This window comes from Fringilla coelebs (assembly GCF_963513975.1).
Source record: "Fringilla coelebs genome assembly, chromosome: 27".
Taxonomy (NCBI): Eukaryota; Metazoa; Chordata; class Aves; order Passeriformes; family Fringillidae; genus Fringilla; species Fringilla coelebs.
In genome coordinates, this window is record NC_140053.1 from 2,174,220 (window position 1) to 2,200,163 (window position 25,944).

At 55.2% G+C, this 25,944-nt stretch overlaps 3 protein-coding genes across 5 annotated transcripts in view; 2 read left to right on the plus strand and 1 right to left on the minus strand.

The window, feature by feature from the left end:
* Positions 1–10: 10 nt before the first annotated feature.
* On the plus strand, positions 11–4,686 carry RPL19 (ribosomal protein L19). Its single transcript, XM_084222291.1, has 6 exons — positions 11–59; positions 1,514–1,620; positions 2,246–2,368; positions 3,220–3,340; positions 3,843–3,953; positions 4,496–4,686. The coding sequence occupies exons 1-6, from the start codon at positions 55–57 to the stop codon at positions 4,617–4,619; spliced, it is 591 nt and encodes a 196-aa protein (XP_084078417.1). The 5' UTR covers positions 11–54; the 3' UTR covers positions 4,620–4,686.
* Positions 4,687–5,635: 949 nt separating this feature from the next.
* On the plus strand, positions 5,636–9,142 carry LOC311163441 (transcription factor CP2-like protein 1; the record flags this gene model as incomplete). Its single annotated transcript, XM_084222292.1, has 15 exons — positions 5,636–5,718; positions 5,798–5,949; positions 6,030–6,100; positions 6,730–6,835; positions 6,901–7,007; positions 7,113–7,265; positions 7,414–7,524; positions 7,605–7,702; positions 7,773–7,827; positions 7,936–8,029; positions 8,103–8,193; positions 8,299–8,375; positions 8,711–8,856; positions 8,984–9,035; positions 9,105–9,142. 15 exons carry the CDS (start codon positions 5,636–5,638, stop codon positions 9,140–9,142), a joined length of 1,434 nt encoding a protein of 477 aa, XP_084078418.1.
* A 2,194-nt stretch (positions 9,143–11,336) lies between these two features.
* Positions 11,337–25,944, minus strand: part of FBXL20 (F-box and leucine rich repeat protein 20) — a 35,496-nt gene continuing 20,888 nt past the window's right edge. For 2 of the 3 annotated variants that reach the window (XM_084222052.1, XM_084222051.1), the window contains exons 4-15: positions 25,184–25,258; positions 23,173–23,267; positions 21,339–21,407; positions 20,840–20,935; positions 20,521–20,647; positions 20,002–20,076; positions 19,292–19,422; positions 18,210–18,270; positions 17,520–17,564; positions 16,481–16,537; positions 14,774–14,986; positions 11,337–13,731 (exon numbers count right to left, since the gene is read on the minus strand). In XM_084222052.1, coding sequence (XP_084078178.1) covers positions 13,624–13,731; positions 14,774–14,986; positions 16,481–16,537; positions 17,520–17,564; positions 18,210–18,270; positions 19,292–19,422; positions 20,002–20,076; positions 20,521–20,647; positions 20,840–20,935; positions 21,339–21,407; positions 23,173–23,267; positions 25,184–25,258 — 1,152 coding nt within the window. In that variant the 3' untranslated portion in view covers positions 11,337–13,623. The remainder of the gene's footprint in view (positions 13,732–14,773; positions 14,987–16,480; positions 16,538–17,519; positions 17,565–18,209; positions 18,271–19,291; positions 19,423–20,001; positions 20,077–20,520; positions 20,648–20,839; positions 20,936–21,338; positions 21,408–23,172; positions 23,268–25,183; positions 25,259–25,944) is intronic. The other variant, XR_014616779.1, reaches the window with a different exon arrangement.

Here is a 25,944-nt window from a genome sequence, read left to right on the forward strand (position 1 = left end):
GGGGCGGGGTCAGCGCCGCCGCAGCGTCTCTCCGGTCCCGGCGCCGCCGCCGCCATGAGGTGGGAGCGGGGCCGCGGCCGCTGCTCGGGGGATAACGGGGGTCGGGAGGCACCGGGGAGGGCTGGAGGGGAGCGGGGGAGTGTTCTGAGAACGGGGGCGGCGGCCGGGTAGTGCTGGATGACGGCCCCGGGCGCTGTGAGGCGGCGGCAGCCTCCTGAGGCCTGGCGGGAAGATGGCGGAGGGGCGCCATGGCCGCGCTGAGGGGCCGGGGGGGCGTGAGTGGGGTCCGGGGGCGCTGGTCTGGGGCACTGCGGACCTTGGATGCGCCCCTTGGAGCAGCGCGGGGTGTTTGGGGAACTGGGGCCGGGAACCTGAGGGGGGTGAGGAGGGGCCTGAGGGGCGGGGGGAAGAGTCCCTGAGGGGGGATGAGGGTCCCTGAGGGGGGTGAGGGTCCATGAGGGGTCCCACGGGGGGGTGAGGGTCCCGTGAGGGGCGATGCGGGACCCTGAGGTGGTGAGGGGTATCCTGAGGGTGGGCGAGGGTCCCTTGGGGGAGGTAAGGACCCTCCCAGAGGGGTGCGGGCTCCCCTGGCCGGGGGTGACGGTCCCTAAAGGGGGGGTCAGGGGTCCCTGAGGGATCTGTACGGTCCCCTAAAGGGGGGATCAGGGGTCCCTGGGGGGGGTGAGGGGTCCCCGAGAGGGCTGTAGGGTCCCTAAAGGGGGATCAGGGGTCTCTGAGGTGGTTGTAGAGTCCCTAAAGGTGGGGTCAGGGGTCCTTGGGGGGGCTATAGGGTCCCTAAAGGGGAGGTCAGGGGTCCTTGGGGGGGCTGTAGGGTCCCTAAAGGGGGGATCAGGGGTCCCTGGGGGGGGTGAGGGGTCCCCGAGAGGGCTGTAGGGTCCCTAAAGGGGGATCAGGGGTCTCTGAGGTGGTTGTAGAGTCCCTAAAGGTGGGGTCAGGGGTCCTTGGGGGGGCTATAGGGTCCCTAAAGGGGAGGTCAGGGGTCCTTGGGGGGGCTGTAGGGTCCCTAAAGGGGGGATCAGGGGTCCCTGGGGGGGGTGAGGGGTCCCCGAGAGGGCTGTAGGGTCCCTAAAGGGGGATCAGGGGTCTCTGAGGTGGTTGTAGAGTCCCTAAAGGGGGGGTCAGGGGTCCCTGGGGGGCTGTAGGGTTCCTAGAGGGGGGGTCAGGGGTCCTTGGGGGGGCTGTAGAATCCCTAAAGGGGGGTGAGGGGTCCCCGAGGGGGCTGTAGGGTCCCTAAAGGGGGGGTCAGGGGTCCCTGGGGGGCTGTAGGGTCCCTAAATGGGTCCCTAAAGGGGGGGTCAGGGGTCCCTGAGGGGGCTGTAGGGTCCCTAAAGGGGGGGTCGGGTCCCCGAGGGGGCTGTAGGGTCCCTAAAGGGGGGTCAGGGGTCCCTGGGGGGGCTGTAGGATTCCTAAAGGGGGGGTCAGGGGTCCCTGGGGGCTGTAGGGCCCCGCAGTGGGTGCAGACCCCCCTGATCCGTGCCCATTTGGCTCCCAGTATGCTCCGGCTCCAGAAGAGGCTGGCCTCCAGCGTCCTGCGCTGCGGGAAGAAGAAGGTGTGGCTTGATCCCAACGAGACCAATGAGATCGCCAATGCCAACTCCCGTACGTGAGGGGTCTGTGGGAAGGGGATCCTCCAGGAGGGTGGGGACAGAGGTTTTGGGGGGCTCGGTAACGGTGGAGTTGGTTTGGATGGGTAAAGTCATCCAGTCTGGGAAAGGTCTCCCAAAAACGTTTGGTTCAAGAATTGGTTGAGGTGAAATTCAGCAAACTCTTTGCAGGTTAAAGTGGGGATTTCAGGATTTGAACTGGTGAGGTGCACGGTGGTTCTGAGATAATCAGTGAGGGAATTGGGATTGTTGGAGGTTCAGTGGGAGAAACGGGAGGGAACACAGGGCTGTGAGGGGGGTGAAGATGGGGAGGGGAGGAACACAGGGCTGTGAGGGGGGTAAAGACAGGGGTCTGGGGAGGGGAGAACACAGGGCTGTGAGGAGGGGGGAGATGGGGAGGGGAGGAACACAGGGCTGTGAGGGGGGTAAAGACAGGGGTCTGGGGAGGGGAGAACAAGGCCCTGAGGAGGGGGAGGACAGGGCTCTAAGGGAGGGAACACAGGGCTCTGAGGAGGGGCCCTGCCGTGTCCACGGCGTTGGGTCCTGTCCCTCGCCCTGGGCTGGGGTCCTGGGGTGGGGTCTGGCCTGGCAGCCCCCAGGAGTGCTGGGTGCTCTTGCAGGGCAGCAGATCCGGAAGCTGATCAAGGACGGGCTGATCATCCGCAAGCCCGTGACCGTGCACTCCCGCGCCCGCTGCAGGAAGAACACGCTGGCCCGCAGGAAGGGCCGGCACATGGGCATCGGTGAGGGGACACCACATCTGGGAATGGGGGAACTGAGTGCCCAATCCCCCTGGGAATGGGGGAACTGAGTGCCCAAACCCCTGGGAATGGGGGAACTGAGTGCCCAAACCCCTGGGAATGGGGAAAATCCACATCTGGGAGTGCCCAATCCTCCTGGGAATGGGGAAAATCCACATCTGGGAGTGCCCCATCCTCCTGGGAATGGGTGAATTGAGTGTCCAATCCCCCTGGGAATGGGGGAATTGAGTGCCCAATCCTCCTGGGAACAGAGGAATTGAGTGCCCCATCCTCCTGGGAACAGAGGAATTGAGTGCCCCATCCTCCTGGGAACAGAGGAATTGAGTGCCCCATCCCCCTGGGAATGGGGGAATTGAGTGCCCAATCCCCTGGGAATGGAGGAATTGAGTGCCCAATCCCCTGGGAATGGGGGAATTGAGTGCCCAATCCCCTGGGAATGGGGGAATTGAGTGCCCAATCCCCTGGGAATGGGGGAATTGAGTGCCCAGTCCCCTGGGAATGGAGGAATTGAGTGCCCAATCCCCTGGGAATGGGGGAATTGAGTGCCCAATCCCCTGGGAATGGAGGAATTGAGTGCCCAATCCCCTGGGAATGGGGTAATTGAGTGCCCAATCCCCTGGGAATGGGGGAAATTCCCCACCTCCCACAGCTCCTGCTGCTCCCTCACCCTGGGGAGTTGGGGAATCACCTCCTGGGTTTGGGACACAGGAAACCCCTGCCTTGTGTCAGTGGTTGTTTCTTGGAGCTGAAGGGGAGGATGGAAAGGTGTGGGGTGGGTGTGGGGTTGAGCTGGCAGGGATTTGGGCTCCTCCTCACCCCGTTCCCTGCTCCAGGCAAGAGGAAGGGCACGGCCAACGCCCGCATGCCCGAGAAGGTCACCTGGATGCGGCGCATGCGGATCCTGCGGCGGCTGCTGCGGCGCTACCGCGAGTCCAAGAAGATCGACCGCCACATGTGAGTGCTGTGTGTGCCCCCAGAGCCCGCAGTGCCACCTGCCCTGGGCAGCCACAGCCCTCCCTGGGCAGCCCTGGCCATTCCCAGCCCTCCCTGGGCAACCAACCCCAGCCATTCCCAGGGCAGCTCCATCCCTCCCAGGGCAACCCTGGCCATTCCCAGCCCTCCCCGGGCAACCAACCCCAGCCCTCCCTGGGCAACCCTGGCCATTCCCAGCTCTTCCTGGGCAATCCTAGCCTTGGGAAGGTGGGTTAGGGTCAGGTTTAGGGTTAGGGTTAGACACAGCACACAGCCAGTCCTCCCAGTATGGGCCAGACCAGTTCCTGGACAGGTCCAGTTCTCCCAGGAAGGGCTGGGATGAGCCCTGAATCCTTGGCCCTGCCCTTCCCACACCACCAGCAGTGCAGGGACATCCCTTCATCCCATCCCAGTCCATCCCATCCCAGTCCACCCCAGCGCTCCTGGGCAGGTGCTGATGTCCCCACCCCTCTGTGCCCCACAGGTACCACAGCCTGTACCTGAAGGTCAAGGGTAATGTGTTCAAGAACAAGCGGATCCTCATGGAGCACATCCACAAGCTGAAGGCCGACAAAGCCCGCAAGAAGCTCCTGGCGTAAGTCCTGCTCCTGGCAGGAGGGATTGTCAGGAAAAATTCCCCCCCTGTGGGGCATTCCAGGGGGTTCTGGGAGGAACCCATCCCAAATGGGGCAGGGCTGGCTGGCAGCAGGGAAATGTGGGGTCTGGTGGGGTTTTGGGGTTCACCCAGGTGGGAACTGGGAGATTCCCAATCAGCTGCTGGAGCGGGTGAATGATTGACCAGGGGAGGGGAGGCATTGCAAAATCCTGCTGTGTCCTTGGGGGGAAAAGCTGGATCCCATCACTCTGTGATGAGACATGTGACCCCAAACAGCTGCTCCTTGGCACGAGGGGATGAGGGAATGGAAATCCCCGAGTGAATGGAAATCCCCGGGATGGCAGGGCAGGGGGATGTGGGAGATGGGGATAGGGCTCGGGTGGTGTGAGGTTGTGGGGCAGGGGGAACTGGGTATTGTGGGGGTGTTGTGGGGTGGGGGGTCAGGGTGTTGTGGGGCTGTTCTGGGTGTTGTGGGGCCGTTGTGGGGCTGTTGTGGGTTCCTCACGGCCCCAACCCCGCAGGGACCAGGCGGAGGCGCGGCGCTCCAAGACCAAGGAGGCGCGGAAGCGCCGGGAGGAGCGGCTGCAGGCCAAGAAGGAGGAGATCATCAAAACCCTGTCCAAGGAGGAGGAGGCCAAGAAGTGACCTGGGGCTGTTCCCTGCTCTGAGCGTGTTCCATCCCCAGGCCTCCAATAAAACATCCCGGACTCTTCCCGCCGAGTCTCCGTGTCTGCAGCAGGGAGGGAACGAGGAATTGCTGGGGATCCCTGAGTGGGACCCTTCCCCACAGCCCCCAGGGGACACAGGGGACCCCCTGAACCCCCAAAGGCTCAGGGGGAGCTGAGGGGGCTGGGGGAGGTTTGGGGGGCTGGAGCTCACATTGGGAACCCCCAGAGCTGGGTCAGACCCCCCCCAGACTCCCCCAGCAGCTCCTTGCCAGCCCCATCCCACACTGGGAATGGCTGGACAGACAGACAGACCGAGCCTGGATGAGCTCTGCCCCCCCCCCCCCAGCCCACCTGGGAGGCTTCAGGGAGCTGGGGAGGGTCCCCCACACCCCTGAAATGGAGCTGAGACCCTCCCAGCTCCTCACGGGTAGGGGTCTGTGTGTGACACCCCCCTGTGTGACACTGTGTGTGACCCCCCCCCCCTGTGTGTGTGACACCCCCCTGTGTCCTGTGCCAGTGTCACCATGAGGGGGGACAGCACCCATAGACATCCCCCTCCCCCAATCTGCATCGGGAAGTAGCCAGAGGACCCCCCCCCCCCCCCCAAATCGGACAACCCCAACACCAAGGGGGGGGCACAGCACCACCCTGGGGGCTCTGCCAACGCCTTTTTTTACCCAAAAAGAGCCAAATCTGGCTGAAATTAGAGGGGGGTGGTGGCAGGACACACACAAGGGGGTTCTCGGCTGGGACAAAGGGACTGGGGGAGCTGCTGGTGTCCCCCCCCAATTGTATTGACAGCAAACGGTGCCCCTCCCTCCCCAGTGTTTACTGTCAACACCCCAAACTGGTCCCGACTGGGCCAAACTGGGCCCGGCCCCGCTCCCATCACCCCTCCCCGTGCCTATAAAAGTGGGGGTGGGGCCACCCACCTGTCCCCCTCTGCTGTCACCCTCTGCTCGCGGGGTGTCCCCCCTGCTCCCCCCACCCACCATGCTCTTCTGGCACGGCCAGCCCGACCACTACTGGTCCAGCCCTGGGGACATGTACCCCCTGCCCAGTGCCGGGGTGCTCAGGTACCCCCAAATCCGCTGGGTTCGGGGAAACTGAGGCACGGCCGAGCTCCCACCCTTTCCGGGGGGTGTTTTCCCGCAGGGACCCCCCGGTCCTGCCCTACCTGAAGCAGGAGGAGCCCAACGGCATCTCCACATCGCAGCCGCAGCTCCCGGCCTTCCAGTACGTCCTGTGCGCCCCGACCTCCCCGGCCGTGCGGCACCACGAGGAGACCCTCACCTACCTCAACCAGGGTGAGTCTGGGGGCGCCGGGGACGAGGGATCCCCCCCCCCCGCGGAGGGCTCAGCTCCCGCCCCCGGCCCCCTCCCCCAGGACAGTCCTACGAGATCCGCATGATGGGCACGGCCCGGGGGGACCCCGCCGAGGGCCGCAGGATGGTCAAGGTGAGCGGGCTGGGGACGCGGGGGAGCCCCGGGCAAAGCTCTGCGCTGGAATCCCGGGTCAGTCCCAGTCCGGACCCATCTCAGTCCCAGTCCAGACCCAGTTTTGCCCCAGTTCAGCCTCATCTGAGCCCCAGTTCAGTCCCATTTCAGTCCCAGTCCTATCCCAGTCCAGCCCCAATTTCGCTGCAGTCCAGCCCCATCTCAACCTGTTTTGCCCCAGTGCAGCCGTAGTTCAGCCCCATCTCAGCCCCAGTCCAGTCCTAGCTCTGGTTCAGCTCCAGTTCAGCCCCAATTTTGCCCCAGTCCAGCCCTAGGTCTGCCCCAGTTCAACCCCAGTCTAGCCCAAATTTTACCCCAGTTCAGCCCCAGTTTTGCCCCAGTCCAGCCTCATCTCAGCCCCAGTTCTGCCTCCTTTCAGCCCCAATCCAGTCCTAGCTCTGCCCCAGTTCAGCTCCAGTCCAGTCCCAGTCCTACCCCCAGTCCAGGCCCAATTTTGCCCCACTCCAGCCCCCAGTTTTGCACCAGTTCAGCCCCAGTTCAGCCTCCTTTCAGCCCCAGTCCAGTCCTAGCTCAGCCCCAGTCCAAGCCCAGCTCAGCCCCAGTCCAGGCTCAGGCCGTGCCCCTCCCAGAGCGTGGTCCGGGTGGTTTTCCACGACCGCCGCCTCCAGTACTCGGAGCAGCAGCAGCTCGAGGGCTGGCGCTGGAGCCGCCCGGGCGACCGGATCCTGGAAATCGGTGGGTGCCGGGGCTGGGGGGGTCCCGGGGGGGCTGCGGGGGCCTCGCTGACCCCGCTCCCGCAGACATCCCGCTCTCCGTCGGGATCCTGGAACCCCAAATCCACCCCACGCTGCTCAACACGGTGGAATTCCTCTGGGACCCCTCCCGACGCACATCCGTGTTCGTGCAGGTGGGATCCAGGCCTGGCCGCGCCTTTGGGGGGGCTCGGGGGGGTCCTGGGGGGGGTCACGGCGCCCAGTCCCGACCCTGCTGTGCCCCCCCGACCCCATCCCAGGTTCACTGCATCAGCACCGAGTTCACGCTGCGGAAGAACGGGGGGGAGAAGGGGGTCCCATTCCGCATCCAGATCGACACCTTCGGGGCGGGGGGCAAGGGGGATCCCCCCGAGCACCTGCACTCCGCCAGCTGCCTGGTCAAGGTGTTCAAGGTACCGGGGAGGGGGGGGAAACCAGTGCTCCCAGTGCTTCCAGTGCCCCCCCACTACTGGGAGATCCAGCTCTGGGCTGGGGGGTGGGTGCATGGCGGGGTCCGGGGGTCCCGGGGGTTCCCGGGGCCGCCCTCACCCCCCGGCACAGCCCAAGGGGGCCGATAGGAAGCAGAAGACGGACCGGGAGAAGGTGGAGAAGCAGCCGGCGGCCGAGCGGGAGAAATTCCAGCCGGCCTACGAGAGCACCGTGCTGGCCGAGGTGGGGCCCGGCCCTGGCACCCCCCGTGGGCCGAGGGCACCCCCGGGGACCCTGTACTCATCACCCGCCTTCCTCCTCAGTGCCCTCCGTGGCCGGACGCGCTGGGTGCCCCCCACACCCCCCCGGGCACCCCGGGGCTGCCGTCCCCGCACCCCTTCAAGCTGCTGAGCCCCGAGAGGTGAGCGGGGACCCCCGCACCCCCCTTTCCCCACTGCTGGGGTCGCCCTCTTAGCCCACCCTCCCCGCAGGGTGTGCGTGTCACCCGCCTGCGCTGCCGAGGGCCCCGCGGAGAGTCCTGGCGAGGTGAGGGAGCCGCCGGTGCAGCCCCAGAGCCTCCCCGGCCCCCCAGGCGGGGCTGAGGTTGTGCCCGCTCGGGTCGTGCCCCGCTGAGCCCTCGCTGAGCCCCCACAGGCGCTGAGCCCCTGCGCATCCCCCCTGGAGACGCAGCAGTGGCTGCTCCGCCGCCGCTTCTCCGCCTGCGCCCGCGTCTTCGCCAACTTCAGCGGTGAGAGCCCGGGCCGGGCCGGGGGACGGAGCCGGGCCCGCTCCTGCCGCCCCCTGAGCCCCCCTGTCCGCAGGCGCGGATCTGCTGAAGCTCTCCCGCCGGGACCTGATGCAGATCTGCGGAGCCCCCGACGGGATCCGCCTCTGCCACGCCCTGGCGGGCAGGTGAGGCTCCCGTGCCCCCGGTGCCGCTTCTTGGGGACCCCCGGGAGGCTCCGCGGGGCCCGGCCCCATCCTGCGCCCCCGCCAGAGCCTCCCGTGCCCCCTCAGGTGCCCGCGGCCCCGGCTGACCCTGTACGTGGCACGGGAGCCCGGCGGGGCTGAGAGTGCAGAGGATGCGGGATCAGGTGAGGAGGGGCTCAGGTGTGCGGGGAGGGGCTCAGGTGTGCGGGGAGGGGGTTCAGGTGTGCGGGAAAGGGCTCAGGTGTGCGGGGAGGGGTTCAGGTGTGCGGGGAAGGGGCTCAGGTGTGCGGGAAGAGGGCTCAGGTGTGCGGGGAAGAGGCTCAGGTGTGCGGGAAGAGGGCTCAGGTGTGCGGGGAGAGGGCTCAGGTGTGCGGGGAGGGGCTCAGGTGTGCGGGGAGGGGCTCAGGTGTGCGGGGAGGGGCTCAGGTGTGCGGCAGCGCGGGGATGGAGGGTGGGCGCTCAGCCCCATTCCCTCCCTCCCCACTCCTCCCCTCTCCAGGCCTGTACCAGGAGCTGCACCTGGAGCAGCTGACGGTGCCCGAGCTCACCGCGAAGTTGGCGGAGCTGCTGGGGCTGCCCCCGGGGCAGATCCTGCGGCTCTCCCGGCAGGGACCCGCCGGCATCCACGTCCTCGTCAGCGACGCGGTGAGGACACGGGGACAGCCGGGAGGGGAGGGAGGGACAGACCCGCAGCCCCTCGCGGTCCCCAGCGCTGGAGCAGGAGGGTCCCACCCCCCCCGAGCCCCCCTGAGCTCCCCCCTCTGCCCCGCAGATGATCAGGAACCTCCAGGACGAGACGAGTTTCGTGGTGGCGATCGGCAAAGGTACCGCGGTGGCCGCGGGCGGGCGGGGGGACATCGGTGGCCCCGGCTGAGCCGCGTCCCCCGCCGCAGCCCCCGGCCCCGAGGGCTTCCAGCTGCTGCTGCGGTAGGAGCCGGCCCGGAGCTGCGGCACCCTGGGAAGGTTCGGAGAGCGGAGCCCGGGCTGGCACCGTCCCCGGATGGTGCCAGGATGGACGGGACCCGCCCTGTCCCCCCCGTGTCCTTCTCCGTGTCCCCGCTTTGCATTAAAGGAGGGCGGGAGCGCCCCCGAGCACGGCCTCGTCCCTGCGGCGCCCGCTGGGGTTGGGGGTGCCCAGGGCGGGTTTGGGGTGCGGGGACAGCCCCTCGTCCCCAGCGGGGGACACCCGGCTCAGGCCGGTCGGGACGGGGCTGTTCCAAACACCGGATCCTGCCCGGGGCCCCCTCGGGCAGAGGCGGCGGAGCGGGACCGGGACGTCCTTGGGAGCGAATTCCTGGGGCAAAGAACGGGATTGGGATAAACACAGCGGGAGCGGGGGAGGACCGGGAGGAGCTGGGACAGCCCCGGAGCCGAGCTGCCACCACAGACACGGGGACGAGGGCAGGACACGGAGGGGACAAGAGAACATCTCCGACCCTCCCAAAAACACTCCGTGGGGATGCAGAGTCCCACCAGCCCCATCCCGACTGTCCCCTCTGTCCCCACAGAGACCACGTGCATTGATCATTTCCTCCCGGCTCACGGCACTGTCACACCCGCAGTGCCAGGACAAGCACAGACCAGACCTTTTAAAGGACATTTTCCAGCTCTCTCTGTCCCCAGGCCAGGGGAGGGGTCCAGCTCCTGTCCAGCCCCTCACACCGAGCAGCCCCCCAGAGACCCCCGAGTTAAAACGTGTCCAAGCCCCCGAGGGGACAGGGACAGGGCTGGGAGCGGGGGTTGCACAGAGGAGGGGGCTCAGCCCGGGGTCGCAGCCCTGGGGACCCCTGGGTGGGCTCAGCCGCACCTTTGGGGACACAGATGAAGCACAGAGAGCCCCGAGGGTGGCACTGCTGGCACGGGGTGACATTCCCAGCCTGGGACAGGGATGGGCGGGAGCAGGGGATGGATTTCCCCCATCCCTTAAAAAATCAACTCCGGATTTCCGTGGGAGGTCAGTCAGAGCCGGGGGGCAGGGACAGGGACCAGGAGGTGATGGGACACTGGTGACACTCCAGCACGGACTGAGCTGGGAATTGAGGAGGAAAAGCAGGAAAATCTCAATTTTCTCCACAGTTTTGGCCCCACGTCCCCCAAGCTGCAGCACAGGAGCCCAGGCCAGGCTTTGGCACAGAGGGAGGGCAGAAACCTCGACCTGGATGCCAGAAAAGAAAGCAAAAAGGAATAAACGCCCCCAAAACACCCCCAGGCCCATCAAGCACACAACCCTTCACCAGGAAAAGCCAAAATGATTCAGGATATTTTCCAGCTCACTGTAGCCAAGAACCTTATCACACTGATCCAAATCCACCCCTATCTTGCAAAAAAGCCCCAAAATGACCCCAAAACCCACAGCAGCAGCAGCCAGCCATGAACAACAGAGAGAAAATCAAACAGAAATGCAAAGGGAATTACAGAGATGTGGAAAAAAATAGGAATTGGTTGGTTTGAAACAAGCAGTGACAGCACTTCCCACCTGCCCATCCTCACCCCACCACAGAACTGGGATTAAAGGTGCTGCAGTGTCTCCAAGGCCCAGAAAATTCTCTTTTTTGGTTCCACTGGATCTGCTCAGCCTTGCTGGAGGATCTGCTACCCCAGAAGGTCCCAGGCTGTTTCCTGCTCCTGTTGGGAGTCCAAGGGCAGCTGGAAGGTGCTGGAAGGCAGATCCAGGCTCCAGGAATCTCTGCTGGGAGGTGGGGACAGCCCAGCCTCTGCTCCACGGCTGGGGGACACAACCAGGGAGGATTCCAAGGACAGGGACCAGCTCGGGGGGTGAAACTGAAGGAGCTGCCCCAGACCAGGGCTTGGAAATGGGATGGGATCCTCACCCAGGGCTGGCTCTGCGCTGGAGCTGTCCCAGAGCCCCCAGAGAAAGCCCAGGATGGAGCAATTCCCCCAAATTCTGGGCACTGAGCCCTCCACAGATCCCACCCAGGAAAGGAGAGGGCTTGGAGGATCCCGGGCTGTGGGAGGAGTCCCTGGATGAGCTCCAAGGTCCTTCCACCCCAAAAACCACCCCTGACTCCATGCAAACACTCAGAGGAGCTGCCCCATGCAGGAGGTGGATTTTCCTCCACCCAGTGACTCCCCCAGTGAGACACAGCTTGGAAAATGGTGTTTATTGGTATTTATAAATATAAACATCAGGAAGAGTCCATTTGAAGACGGATAATTGACTTAAAAGGACACTGTCAAGAAGTTTGAGCTACCTTAATGCTGTCACCCTGGTCTGCAAACAGAAAATAAAATTGCTTTGGGTTCTGTGTTTGGGAGTTTTCCCTGGAAAACTCAGCTCTGTTACAAAGGGATCAGCCAGCCAAAACCCCGCTCTTCGCTCTCCCCTGCCACAGTAGGAACTAAACAAAAAGGGTTTTGTTTTTTTTTATTTTCCTAGAGTTGTGCAAATCCTGTGATTGCTGGGTGACCCCTCGCCCGTCCAGTCTGTCACCACCATCTTCTGCCACCCTGAAACCTGGAGAAAGTTCTGGAAATGAAGGCGCCCGAGGAGAGGGGGAGAATCCACAGCGCTAAAGGGGATTTGAATAAATATAAGGGATTAAAAGCCATCTACAGGAGGGCATTGACAGTATCCTTTTAACCACAGCAGCCTGGAGCTGCTCCCAGCAGGGTGAGCACAGACTGGGGGGGCTGGGGGAGATGAGGGGGAGCAGCTCCAGGGGCACCTGGGACCCTCCTGCTGGGAACAGCTCACGGTCCTTGCAATTCCTGGTGGGAAAATCCCCCCCCCCCCAGCCCCTAAAGCAGCCATTCCTGGTGCTGCAGCTGCTCCTTCCCCACCAGGAGATTCCTCACACCCAGGGCAGCCAAACCCCTCGGTGCAGGGCAGCTCCAGCCCCCAGCTCCCCGCACGGACAGCGGGAACGACGGACACGGACCCACGGACCTGCCCCAGCCTGACCAGCCCTGCCCCCTTTGACCCTTGGGATCTGCCCAGCAGTTCCTCTCTGACCATTTCATCAGTCTGGGCTCCCCTGGAGCCTGAAACACCCCAAAAAAGCAGCCACCGACCCCCCCCCCCCTCCCCCAGAGCTGGGCCTGGCACATCCAAAGCCCATCCAGGGCTCCCTGCAGGGCACCACACTTACCTGGGCAGGTGGGCAGGTCAGGAAGGGCCCCCACAGGGAGTGAGGGAGGATCCCAGCCCTGCTCCATCAGGGAATCCTTAATTCTTCATCAGGGCAACAAGCAAAAAGCTCTACTTGGCTTTTCCTTGGGGGAGGGATGGAGGGAAAGGACAGGAGGAAGGAGGGAACTCACAGTCGTTGGAACACGGACTGGAACTTTCTCCCTGTGCTGGGAATTATAGATTTGTACATGTATTATTCCCTGTGTGGAGAATTGTATCCTTGTCATTGGGATAAAATCTGGATTTGGGGTAAGTTTGGACACTCAGTCTCTGATCACACAGCCTGGGGTGCAGCTCCCCGTGCTCCTTTAAAATCTTCCTGACAGCTCAGCACAGGCTCAGGCTTCCCCTGGGAAAAAAATCCTTATGGATTTGTGGCTTTGGGCTGGGAAATCTCAAGAAATGACTGAATTTGGAAAAAAAAAAACCACAAAAAAAAAAAAAAAAAAAAAAAGAGAGGAAAAAAATAAAAAGGAGGATTTGGGGGGGGTAAAATCTGTGGAATTAGAAATTCCAAGCTCTATCACAACAATCTGGGAAGAACCTGGGAAGCCTCTGACACAGGGAAGATGAGCCTTCATGTGAGCATGCTCAGGTGGGAGCAGGGAAGCACAGGGGAATCCTGGACCACAGGGAAATCCTGAATCCCAGGGGAATCCTGGATTCTCAGGGAAATCCTGAACCCCAGGGAAATCCTGAGTCCCAGAGGGAAATCCTGGATCCCAGGGGAATCCTGAATCCCAGGGGAATCCTGGCTCAGCAGCTGCTGTTTCATTCCCTCACTGACAAATGGACATGGAACTTTTTGTTGGGGTTTTCAGGTTTTGTTGGGGTTTTCAGGTTTTGTTGGGGTTTTCAGGTTCTGTTGGGGTTTTTCAGGTCCTGTTGGGGTTTTTCCTTCTGCACAAGGGGGTTAAAGCGTGCTCCTGTCCTCTCCCCTCTCCCCACTTCCAAGGATCTCGGTTCCTTTTCCGACCTCACCAGCAGCATCAGTCCCTCCAGGCTGGGAGCCCTCCCCAGCGATTCCCAGCAGGAATGGTTCAGGATCAGGCCAGCCCAGCCCGGCCCGGCCACAGCTCCGTCCCCAGTGCCCATCCCGGGGTCCCGGGGGTCTGGGGGCTGCAGGGCAGCCCAGCCCTGCTCACTGGCCCTGGCAAGTGACACTGGGGGCGCTTCTCCTGCAGGGTTCGGGCGTGCCCGGCGCTCCCGGGCGCGGCCCCGGCCCCAGCCCCGGCCCCAGCCCGCCGGAGGAGGCTCCGCTGTCATAGGATGATGCAGCATCTGCAGAAGCGCTGTCGGCTGCCGCCCACCGAGGGCGGGGGGGTCACCGGGGCGAAGTAGGCGTGGACTTTGATGTTGGGCAGGTGGGTCTGCAAGGGCAAAGGGTGAGATTGCAGGGCTCACCTCGGAACCAAGGGTCCCTCCCTCGGTAATTCCCTCCTGTGCTGGTGTTCACAGGGGTGCCAGGAGGAGGGAAGGGACTCCGTGTTCCAGAATGCTTGAGTATATATTATATTAAAATTTTATATTAAAGTATATATAAAACTAATATTATATTAAAACTATACTAAAAGAATAGAAGAAAGGATTTCATCAGAAGGCTGGCAAGGAAAGGGAGAGAATGGAATGAATAACAAAATTTTGTGACTCTCAGAGTCCAGGCCAGCTGGACTGGGATTGGCCATTAATTAGAAATAACCACATGAGACCAATCCCAGCTCCTCCCTGTGGATAAACCCTTTGCATCCCAGCTCCTCCTTATGGATAAACCCTCCCCAATCCAGCTCCTCCCTATGGATAAACCCTCCCCAATCCAGCTCCTCCCTATGAATAAACCCTCTCCTTGGATGAGCCTTCTCTATCCCAGCTCCTCCTTATGGATGAACCCTCCCGATCGCAGCTCCTCCCCATCCCAGCCCCTCCCTTATGGCTGAGCCCTCCCCATCCCTATGCATGAACCTTCCCCATCTCAGCTCTTCCTTATAGATAAATCCTCCCCTTGGATGAACCCTCCCCATCCCAGCTCCTCCCTATGGATGAACCCTCCCCAACCCAGCTCCTCCCCGTGGATAAATCCTCTCTATCCCAGCTCCTCCTTATGGATAAACCCTGCCCATCCCAGCTCCTCCCTATGGATAAACCCTCCAGATCCCAGCTCCTCCCTATGGACGAACCCTCCCGATCCCAGCTCCTCTCCATCCCTACGCATGAACCCTCCCCATCCCAGCCCCTCCCTATGGATGAACCCTCCCGATCCCAGCTCCTCCCCGTGATAAACCCTCCCCATCCCAGCCCCTCCCTATGGATAAACCCTCCCCATCCCAGCTCCTCCCTATGGATGAACCCTCCCCATCCCAGCTCCTCTCTATGGATGAACCCTCCCGATCGCAGCTCCTCCCCACCCCTGCTCACCCTGAGTCTCTTGATCCCGGCCCGCGTGATCTGCTGGCAGTCGTACAGTTCTATCCTCTCGAGGCTGTGGCAGCTCTTGAGGTGCTCCAGGGAGGCGTCGGTGATCAGGGGGCAGTTGTCCAGCTCGATCACCTCCAGCCGGTCGTGGGCGCAGGCGCCGTTGCCCAGGTGACGGATCCCGTCGTCAGTGATCAGCTCGCAGTGGGATAAACTCTGTCCCCAGACAGAGGGGTTAAATTGTGTCCCCAGACAGAGGGGTTAAACTGTGTCCCCAGACAGAGGGGTTAAACTGTGTCCCCAGACAGAAGGGTTAAACTGTGTCCCCAGACGGAGGGGTTAAACTCTGTCCCCAAACAGAGGGGTTAAACTGTGTCCCCAGACAGAGGGGTTAAACTGTGTCCCCAAACAGAAGGGTTAAACTGTGTCCCCAGACAGAAGGGTTAAACTGTGTCCCCAAACAGAGGGGTTAAACTGTGTCCCCAGACAGAGGGGTTAAACTGTCCCCAGACAGAGGGGTTAAACTGTGTCCCCAGAGGGGTTAAACTGTGTCCCCAGACAGAGGGGGGACACAGTTTAACCCCTAAACTCAATTCCTAGACAGAGTTTAGGACAGAGGGGTTAAACTCAATTCCTAGACAGAGTTTAGGATAGAGGGGTTAAACTCTGTCCCCAAACAGAGTTTAGGACAGAGGGGTTAAACTCAATCCCTAGACAGAGTTTAGGACAGAGAAATTAAACTCAATTCCTAGACAGAGTTTAGGACAGAGGGGTTAAACTCAATCCCCAGACAGAGGGGTTACACCCAGCTCCTGACAGCCCAAAACCCAGCCAGAAGCTCGCTGGGGATGGGAGGATGGTCTGTGGTTGGTGGGGCTGGGCTGGGCTGTGCTTGCTCTCGGGTTCTGTGGGTTTCTGAGCAGTGATGTGCTGGAAGGGGAAAACTTCCAGCTGGAGGGGGAAATTCCTGCCTGGGAGGGTGGGGAGGAGAAGCTGTGGCTGCCCTGTGATCCCTGAAGTGTTCAAGGGCAGGCTGGGCAGAGCTTGGAGCACCTGGGGTAGTGGAAGGTGTCCCTGGTCCCTTCCATGGCTCCAGGGGAATGCAGAGCTCCAGGGTGGCACAGAAATTCCAGCACAGCTGAGCCGTGCAAGGACCCACCTTGGGGACACCTGTGGCCTCACCCACCGTGGGAAGGGCCTGGCCCAGCTCCAGGCAGCAGCAGGAACACGATGGTCCCCCCTTGGTGTGGATTCTCAGGGGGATTCACCTGGGAAGTCCTCCAGGAGGAAGCAGGAACTGGCTTTCCTGAGGGATGACTGCACTGCAGAACCCACACCTCCCAGGACAGGATCCCTCATGGCACAACCCCAGGGCTCACACAGACCAAATTCCCCAAGTTTCAGCCCCAAAGGCTTCCCAGAGGCACTGAGCACTCCAGCTCCTGGCTGCCCTGCAGGTTCCTCTCCCACAGACAGACTGACAGCTCCTGTGCAGGCAGATCCCACTTGGAATTCTGCTCCTGGGAGAACCCCCACAACCCTTTTCCTGTGGGGGCCTGGGGTGGGATTCCTGCAAGCAGCAGGGATGGGATAAGAGGTTCCTCAGGGTCAGGTTTGCAGCAGAATTCTTCCAACTGTGAAGTCAGGGAGTGTTTAAAATCCCTCTGTTTGGAGAAAGGAAATGCTGGAAGTGTCCCTTGGGATACTCACCAGGACCTGCAGCCGTGGACAGTGTATGGAAAGCTGGATTAGTGTGCTGTCTGTAATCTGGAAAAGAAGGAAAAGCCCTTTCATGTTGGTGCTGGGCACAAGGATTTGGGTTTTTCTTTTTGCCTTTCTACCAAAGCAAAACTGCAGGATTTTCCCTATTCCATGAGATTTCCCCACAGCCCTTCAGGAATCCTCATGGAAATCCCCTCCTGCCCTTCCCTTGGAGAACTGGGGTGCAGAGGCATCACTGGATTGTTTTTAACTTCCTCGAGGGGCTGAAATCAGCTCCCAGATGTGCCTCAGGAAGGACAAGGAGGGCTCAGATTCCCTCTGAGTCCCCTATGGATTGCCCAGTTCCTTGTTTTCTTCAGGAACAAGGAATCCCTACAAAGATTCCCAATGCCAGCACCTCATCTGAGCTGCCTGGGATGGATCTGTGCCCTGGCTCAGCTTCGCTTCTCCCTTTTCAGGGTTCATTCCCAATCCCTTCCTGCCTGGGCTGGTGCCATTCCCTCTTCATATCCCAAATTTCTGCCCAGGACAGGGGGTCCAGCTGTTCCCAGGAATCCCAATCCCATTCCCTTTGTCTCAGGCTCAACCAATTTCCAATCCACCCTCGGGCTTGGAGGTTTTTTCATGGAATTTTGAGTCAATTCCACCCTTTTCCCTGGAAATGCTCCAGCCCAGTTTGATTTCAATCCCCTCAAATCATTGCTGTTTCACAATTTTTCCCATGGTTTTCCAAATCAAATTATTTTTAGCAAGATAAGATTTCTCTCTGAGGTTTTCCCTCAACAATCTGGGATTTTTCTCTCACAAATCCATTATTTAACCCAGGATCCCTCACTATTAAATATTTCTTATTTACAGCAGCGTTCCCATGGAATCCAAAACTTCATTCCCAACATTTTCCTCTCCAAATCCAGCCACTCTTCCCACTCAGGATTCCACATTAAATTCTGGTTTGGAGAAAATATCTTAATTTTCCACCAATTTTCCACACTGCTGCAAGAGAAACAGCATGAGGTGGCATTCCTACCTGGACACACTCTTCCAGATCCATTTTTTCAAGCTCATGGCAATTCTAGGAATAAAGAGAATTCCAAACAACCATGGTGAGTGTGAAGTCCAGACAGCAAATATATATATATATATAAATGATAAATAGAATAAATATAAACAATATAAATACATTCCCTTGTAAATATAAATAGTATATGAAATATTATAAATACAAATATAGAAGCAACGAATAGAAATATAAGCACACAATCAAATATAAAATAAAAACTAAACTAAAAATATAAATAGATATAGATATAGATATAGATATAGATATAGATACAGATATAGATATAGATATAGATATATCACCACAAAAATAGTTTGCTTTAAAAATTAAGAGGCTTCTCCATGAAATATCACAACTGGCAGGAAAGCATAAAAAGTTTCTGAAGGATAATAAAGGAAATTTCACTCATTTAAGGGTTTTTTAAATCATGGTGAGTTAAAGGGAGTTAAATTTAGACAAACCAATAAAGTTTATAACTAAAATATTTAACATTTCCTGTGGTTTGGATGCAAATCCTCCCAGGTGTGCGAGCCAGGACGATGCCAAAGATCCCATAAAAACAAATCCAAAGTTTTCCCAAACCTCCTGGGGTGTTTTTTATTTTCCAGGAAAAGGAAGGAAAATCAGGAGGGGAAGGAGGAGGAGCAGGGCTCTTACCCTGGCCAGGGTGGTGAAGCCCACGTCGGTCAGCTGGGAACACCTGGCCACTTCCAATATTCTGCAGGACACAAGGAAAGAACCATGGGGGAGCCCCCAGAGCCCAGGAGAGGGCTGGGAATGACCCCAGCCAGGGACACCCCACGTCCCCATGGGGCTGCTCTGGGACCTGCCACCCTCAAGGGAAGGAATTCTGATCTTGGAGCTCTCTCCATGCTGGGCACACGTGGAAAGCTCATTTGCCTCAGGAGAAATCCTGCTCCAAGGCAGAGCTCTGGCTGCTGGAATTTGAGATTCTCTGTGCTGACTGCCAGGAGAGCAATGCATTGTGAAAAAGGCTGCCAAAATTGATTTACAGCCCTGGGTGTGCAGTTAGTTAGAAGTGTGTAACATCACAGGGTGGAAAATGAGAGTTTGGGGTTCTAGAATATAGTAATAAATATGAAGCAGGATGGAGGTTTTAGAGTGGGGACTGGTTGTTCTTCCTCACCTTCTTCCTCATGGGTTTGGGTGGTATTTGGTAATTGGACAGAAAGTCCACAGTGCAAATTTTGAGTGATCAGTTATTGGGTTAAAAAGGAAAATAATTTAGGTGTCATTTCTTAATTGGATAGTTTAGCCTTAAAAGGCCTTGTAACCAAAGATTGTTGGCCATTTTTGTGCCTGGTTAAAGAAAGCCTGCAGAACTCACTGCTGTGAGAATGTGACACTGATAATAAATAATAAACACCTGAGTGTGAACATAAACCATCATCTCAAGTGCCTTCAGTCCTGACCCCAACAGAGGCAGAAACAGAAGCTGAGAGCTGGCATTCCTCCTCTGGAATCTGGAGTGGGATTTGTGCTGGTTGAATTCCTCATCCTGGCACCTCTGGAAAGGTTCACCCAATCCCAACCTTCCTTCTGTGGGCACCACGCTGGGAACTCTTAAACCCCAAAAATTTGGGGACAACCCAAAAATCACAACCACCCTGTTCCAAACACCTGGAAAAAAAGCTCAGGATGGGAAAACCTTTGTGGGTGAGGTGGCTCAGAGAGCACCTGGAGGCTCTGCTGATGGGGGAAGAGCTGGCAGCACTCACCGGAGGCGGGGGCAGTTCTGTCCCAGGGCGTTGAGGATGGCGTCGGTGATGTTGGAGCAGCCAGAAGCACACAGGGACTGCAGCTTGTGGCAGCCCCTGCAGATGGTGATGAGCCCATCATCTGTGATTTGCTGCCAGGGAAAGCACAGCTGTCTCAGCCCAGGTAGGATTTGCTGCTCCCAGTTCCAAATTCCAGCTCTTTTCGGCCCAAAAAGTGTTATGGAAATGTTTCACCCCAAAATTGTTATGGAGAAGCAACAGAGGGAGTCTGTCCATCTGTCCTTCCCTGTCCCTGGACACAGGGGGTCTGTCCATCCCTGTTCCTCTGTCAGACTGTAATGGCACAGGCCAAAAATGTGTGTTTATGCAAAAAAAAAAAAAAAAAAATCATTTTTTTGGCATAAACACACATTTTTGGCACTGCAGAGCTGGTTGAGGACCCTCCTGTGCACAGGAGAGGTGTCTTTGTAGGCTCAGTTCTGCAGGGGGAGCAGAGGAGAGGCCTGGCAGAACCAGCCCAGCCTGATGGGAAGGATTTTCCCAGCTCATCCCACAGACAAGCTCAGAGGGAAGAGAGAAACACCCCTGAGACAGCAAAGGTGTGGGGCTCAGTGCCCCTGCAGTGCCACCAAGCAGCTGCTGGTGGCAAGTGCCCCGTGGGCAGGGGAATGGAGCACATTCCACAAGGGAATCCTGGCAGTGCCACTCACCAGGCAGGTCTGCAGGTTCAGGGTCACCAGCTCGGGACAGTGGGCACCAATGAACTTGAGGGCCTCGTCCTCCAGCTGGAAGGGAAACCACAGGGATGGGAACTGGGAGCACTGGGATCCAGGAATTGAAGCTGGGACAGCAGGGAATGGGGATTTCCTCTGGGGAGGAGGGAAATGCAGCACAGGAGCAGCAGCACCAGGAGTGATCCTGTTTTTTACCCCATCAGGAGCAGAGCAGCCAGAGGAAAGGACTGCCATGAAACCCCCCCCAGCCCAGACCTGGCCATGGATCACAGTGACCTCCTCCAAAGGAGCAGTGAGAAAAGGAAAATTGGGATAAAAAGATTCTCCAGCTCCACAATGATTTATTCCCTGTCCCACTCCTCGGGGCTGTTGAAGAACTTCCCCACCAGCACCTGATCTCCAACACCACGAGGATTTTGGAGAAGGGAACAACCCAAAGCCCTGAATTTCCATGCCCACACCCTGGGGAGCAGCAGGACTTTTGCAGAGCTGTACCTGGGTGCAGCCCTTGAGGGACAGGGCCCGGAGCCCCCCGCAGCCCCGCACCAGCGCCTGGATCCCGTCCTTGGTCACTTGGTCACACCAGGAGATGATGAGCTGTTCCAGCAGCGGGCATCCCTCGCTGGGGACACAGGGACACACATGGAGAAATCCTGCTCCAAGCCAGAAGCTCTGCTGCTCCCATTCCTGGGAGCCACACAGCTCCAGAGGGAGGCTCTGCAGGGAATGCTGGCTTGGCTGAGCAATCTCAGAGGTCTTTTCCAGCTTTAATAGTTCTAAAATTCCATGGAAAATCCCTGCTGCCAGCTCCTACCTGAGTGCTTTCAGGGACAGGTTGGTTATGGAGGTGCAGGAAGCCAAATCCAGGTGCCTGAGTTTGGAGCAGAACTTGCTGAGGCTGGTGCAGGTGCTGGAAGAGACACACGGGGACAACTCCTGCAACAGATCCACGCCAGGCCACAGAAATCCCGTGGGATGGGCAGGCTGGGGTGAGGATGGAACCTGGCACAGGTGCCCAGAGCAGCTGGGGCTGCCCCTGGATCCCTGGAAGTGTCCCAGGCCAGGCTGGATGGGGCTGGGAGCAGCCTGGGACGGTGGAAGGTGGGAATGGATGGGATTTAAGGTCCTTCCAACCCAAGGCAGGGGTGGGAATGGATGGGATTTAAGGACCTTCCAACCCAAGGCAGGGGTGGGAATGAATGGGATTTAAGGTCCTTCCAACCCAAACCATTCCATGATTCCGTGGAAAAGCTCCCCCAGCCCCAGGCCTGGCTTTTTTTGGCCCCCAGGGAAGAGGGAAGAGCTGGACTCACGCGTCCGTGATCTTGGTACAACCATTGAGATTCAACACTTCGATGTTCCTGCAGTTCTGGGCAAAGGTCCTGGGGGGAGGGAAAGGGAAAACATTGGGAATTCCAGGTGGTTTTAACAAGTCACAATAAAGTTTTACAAACCTGATTAAAGAAGAAAACAGAAATCAAGAAGAAAATCCAGAAGAAAATGCAGATGATAAGAAAGAAGGGAATAATCAAGAATAAAAGAATCAAGAAAAGAAAGAAAAGGAAAAAAGCAAGAAAACAAAGAAGGAAATAAAGAATGAAATTGAGAAAGGAAAGGAATCAAGAAAGAATAAAAGAATCAAGGAAAGAATCTATAAAGAAGAAAATGCTCAACAAAGTCAGGAACAAACCAAATAAAATCCCTGATTTTTGCTGCCCCACCTCCTGCCCTGGATGTCCCAGCCTGGAGGCACCAGATTCACCCTCAGCACTTGGATTTATTTTAGTGAGAGCTGACAGAAGTGGCTGCTGGGTGAGGTTAAAATTAATTTAGTGATATTTTTATAATATCTATATTAATTAATTATGTTTATTATTGAATGTATTAATTTATTCTAGCAGTATTTATTCATATTAATGAATATTTATATATTTCTATTGATATACTGACACATTTAAATTTAGTGATATATTTATAATATTTCAATTAATTATACTTATTAGTTTATTAATGTAGTCTAGTTAATTTACTTAGAGTAATGAATATATTTATATTTATGTATACTTATAAAAATATATTTCTATATTTATATATACACTTATATAAATATTATAATATATAAGTTTATATTCTTTATATCTATAAAATATATACTTATATAAATATATACTTATATATTTATATACACTTATATATACTTATTTACTTACACTAATTAATATATTTATATTTCTTGATGTAGCTATAGTATTAATATTAATTTATTACATTTAGTGATAAATTTATAATATTTCAATTAATTATATTTATTAGTTTATTAATGTAGTCTAATTTACTTAGACTAATTAATATATTTATATTTATGTATACTTATATAAATATATTTATATATTTTTATATACAGTTATATAAGTATATATACTTATATATGTTTATATTCTTTATTTCTACAAAATATATACTTGTATAAATATATACTTATATATGTTTCCGTATTTTATATATATATATATAAATATATACTTATATATTTATATATACTTATATATACTTATTTACTTACAGTAATTAATAAATATCTTTCTTGATGTATCTATAGTATCTATATTAATTTATTATATATTTTCAATATATTATATTATATTATATTATATTATATTATATTATATTATATTATATTATATTATATTATATTATATTATATTATATTATATTATATTATATTATATTATATTATATTATATTATATTATATTATATTACATTATATTACAGTATATTACAGTATATTATAAATATAATATATAATAATTATAATTTATATTAATATATTAATAAATTTTATAAATATATTAATTTCTATATATTTCTTTATATAAAAATGTAATTATATCTTTATAAATTTAATTTTTATTTATTTAAAATTTAATTTTAAGTTATAATCCCAATAAATTAAATTATAAAAAATGACAAATTAATTGATAAAAATGATTAATAAAATAATTAAAAATTTAATTAAATAAGAAATTAATAATCTCTGTTGTGGCTCTCCAGGTTGTGACATCCTGAGTGTCTCAGATGCGAGGTGGGGATGAATCCCCCGTTCACTCCCAGAGCAAAGTGGGATTCCAGCTTTCAGCAGCGGTACCTTAAGGCGTTGTCCCCCACTCCCAGGCAGCCGCGCAGGCTCAGCTTGCGCAGGAATCCCCCACATCTCTTGGAGATGTTCTCCACCACTCGGCCCTGGGGGGACACAGCAGCCACGTGAGAACCCCAGAGCCCCAGGACATGTGGCAGCCTGACAACAATTTGTGATTCCAGGGAAAATTGTGCTAAGGGGGGAAAAATGGGCACGGGCTAAGGGAGGGCAGGGAGGATGATTCAGCTTCTGAAGATAGAGAGACAAGGAGCAATCAGCTGAAGCATTCCAAGGAATCTCCTCTTTTGGAGCTCCTGCACATGGGCACAGGAGTGACAAGGTGAGAGGAGTGACATCCCAGATTTCCAAGCACAGCCAATGGATAAACTCCAGTTTCTACTCAGCCCATGAGTTCTGCCCCTGCAGGAAAATGGATCCAACCATTTGTGCTCCAGAGATCCAGCAAATGGTTTTTAATTTCAAATCTGGACCCAAAGGCCCCATTACAGCCAGGATTTACCTTTCCCCTGAGACCAAAGGGCAAAAGCACTGGAGAATATTTGCACCAGAAATTCAGAACCTTCCCCTGCACTCTGGCTGCTCCTCACAGAGCAGGAGCACCCCTCGGTCCTTCCAGGACTAACAGGCATTTGGGACCTCTGTGAGATGAGGATTTCCTTCCAGAATCTCTTTTATTCCTTTGATTTTATCTCTTTATTCAATTTTCAATTCTATGTTCAATTCTATAGTCTATATTAAATTCTATATTCTATTATAGCAAGCCTGTAAATTCTGCTTGAATTAGAGGAGCCAAACGTGTTTCTACCAAAAATTTACATGGACTGATGGATTTAACTTTGTTACAGCAGAGCCTGAGGATGCCCAGCAGGAACTTTGAGGTGAGCTACAACAAATTTTGTTTTCAGGAGGGAAGCCTGGCTTAGGCAAGGGTTTGATGTGCAGGGACATGAAAACCACCCCAAAAGCATTGAGGAATGGGAAAAGCCTGGTTTGTATGCCCAGCCTCTCCCTCCTCCCAGGCTGAGCTGCTCAGTCCCACCTCCTGCCACTCCACACATCAGAATCCACTCAAAATAAATGATTCCATGGCTCTGGGATTTTTAGGGCACATTTTGAGGTGCAGGATTCATTATGAAGACCCCAAATCCCCCATTTCATTCCCCCAGGCCACTCAGACCCTGCTGAGGTGACAGTGCCACCTCCTGCTCCTCATCCCTGACTCTCAGCTGCACAAAGGGATTATTTTAACACTTTCCTACAAAATCAGGGGTGGATTTCTCCCAAGGCTGGAACCTTTACTCAGCAGCTGTTTGATGCCTCTGTCTACCACAAATTAAAGCCACACATTTCCCTCCAATGTGAAATGTTCCCAATCTCCAACGTGTTTTAAGCAGGGTAAAAAATCCTGATAAGAGATTTAAGCATTGGGGGTTTTCCTCATCCATTTTCCTGCTTAAGGCAATTTGAATTTTCAGCCTCCATCCCCATTGCTGCTGCAGAATCCACATCCCACAGGTTCAGCTCCAAAGCTGAATCTTTTAAGGACAATTTGGACCTTGTCCTTCCCAAATCCTCTTCACTTCAATTTCAATTTTTGATTATTAAAGATACAAATATTTCAGGCTGTGATTCAACAGGCATTCAGCCTTCGTGGTCTAATCTGAGTGCAAGGAGCAGTAGCTTAAATTCTCTTCCATACATGCAGCAGTTCTCCCCCAAAAAAGTACCTTTTCTACTAATTTCTGTTTTCAGAACAGACAAAAACTACTTTCCTTCCATTACAACCCTGAAGTCTTGCTAGGGATATAGAATTCTGTCCATTTTCAAAAGCTGAATGGATTGCCAAGACTTTAAAAACTCCCTCAAGCTGAAGAACTGAAATTAATAATTTCTATCTCCAGGGAAGGTAGAAAGGGTTACACTGGGAATATTAATCCATTCTAGAGTGTAATTACATTTTAACAAGAAAAAAATGGGTTTGTATGTCACTTAATTATACCTCAATATCCCTCTGGAAATCAAACAGGTCAATTCGCTGCCAGTTACTGCCATCCAGGGCCAGAACATTCCATGCCTTTATCAGGGGAAAAAAATGCAAATGTGTGGTTAATATGAAAAAAAAAAAAAAAAAGGTCAGTGGGGACTTAGTCACAGTTTGTTCCTTTGAGAAACAACATTCTGTCCCAGGTGGGGAAGCAACAGGTAACTGCAGGCAGCAGGGAGAACTGAGCAGCACCAGGAGCCTCAAAACTCAGAATTCTGAGTGCCCCAGCCAAGGAAGAGGTGCCCTGGCTGCTTCCACTCCCTTGGGAGGAGCAGGTGTGAGCCAGGAATTTCACATTCCTGGTTGGAATTTCCTCCCCAGCACCTCAGAGGACACCTGGGTGTCACAGGTGAGTCCCCACAGCTGCACCACCAAAGGGTTTGGGTTTTGTTTAAATCACCAAAATCTCCCGTGGTTCCTGCTCCCAAGGAGAGGCAGGAACCCAGAGTTGGTTGCTGAATTTAAAGTTTCAGATACATCAAAAGGTAAACAAGGGGATCTTGTAATAACCAGGGGTAAACACAGGGGGGTTTTCCACCCCAAATCCCACCTGCACTGAGCTCCTCCCCAGCACAGAGCAGCAGTTCTCGGGCAGGAGTTAGTGCAGAGTTACAAGAGATGACAGAAGTGAGCATTAATTGGCTTTTTGGGGTTCACACCTCACTGCTGATGTTTGTTTTAAGGTCTGGTTATGGCCAGGAGAAAAGCAGTGGGAA

Excerpts from the sequence above, each read along its gene's own strand:
- RPL19 (XM_084222291.1), top strand. Across the intron at positions 1,621-2,245 it reads GATCGCCAATGCCAACTCCC|GGCAGCAGATCCGGAAGCTG; the intron begins GTACGTGAGGGG and ends GTGCTCTTGCAG. Across the intron at positions 3,341-3,842 it reads AAGAAGATCGACCGCCACAT|GTACCACAGCCTGTACCTGA; the intron begins GTGAGTGCTGTG and ends TGTGCCCCACAG.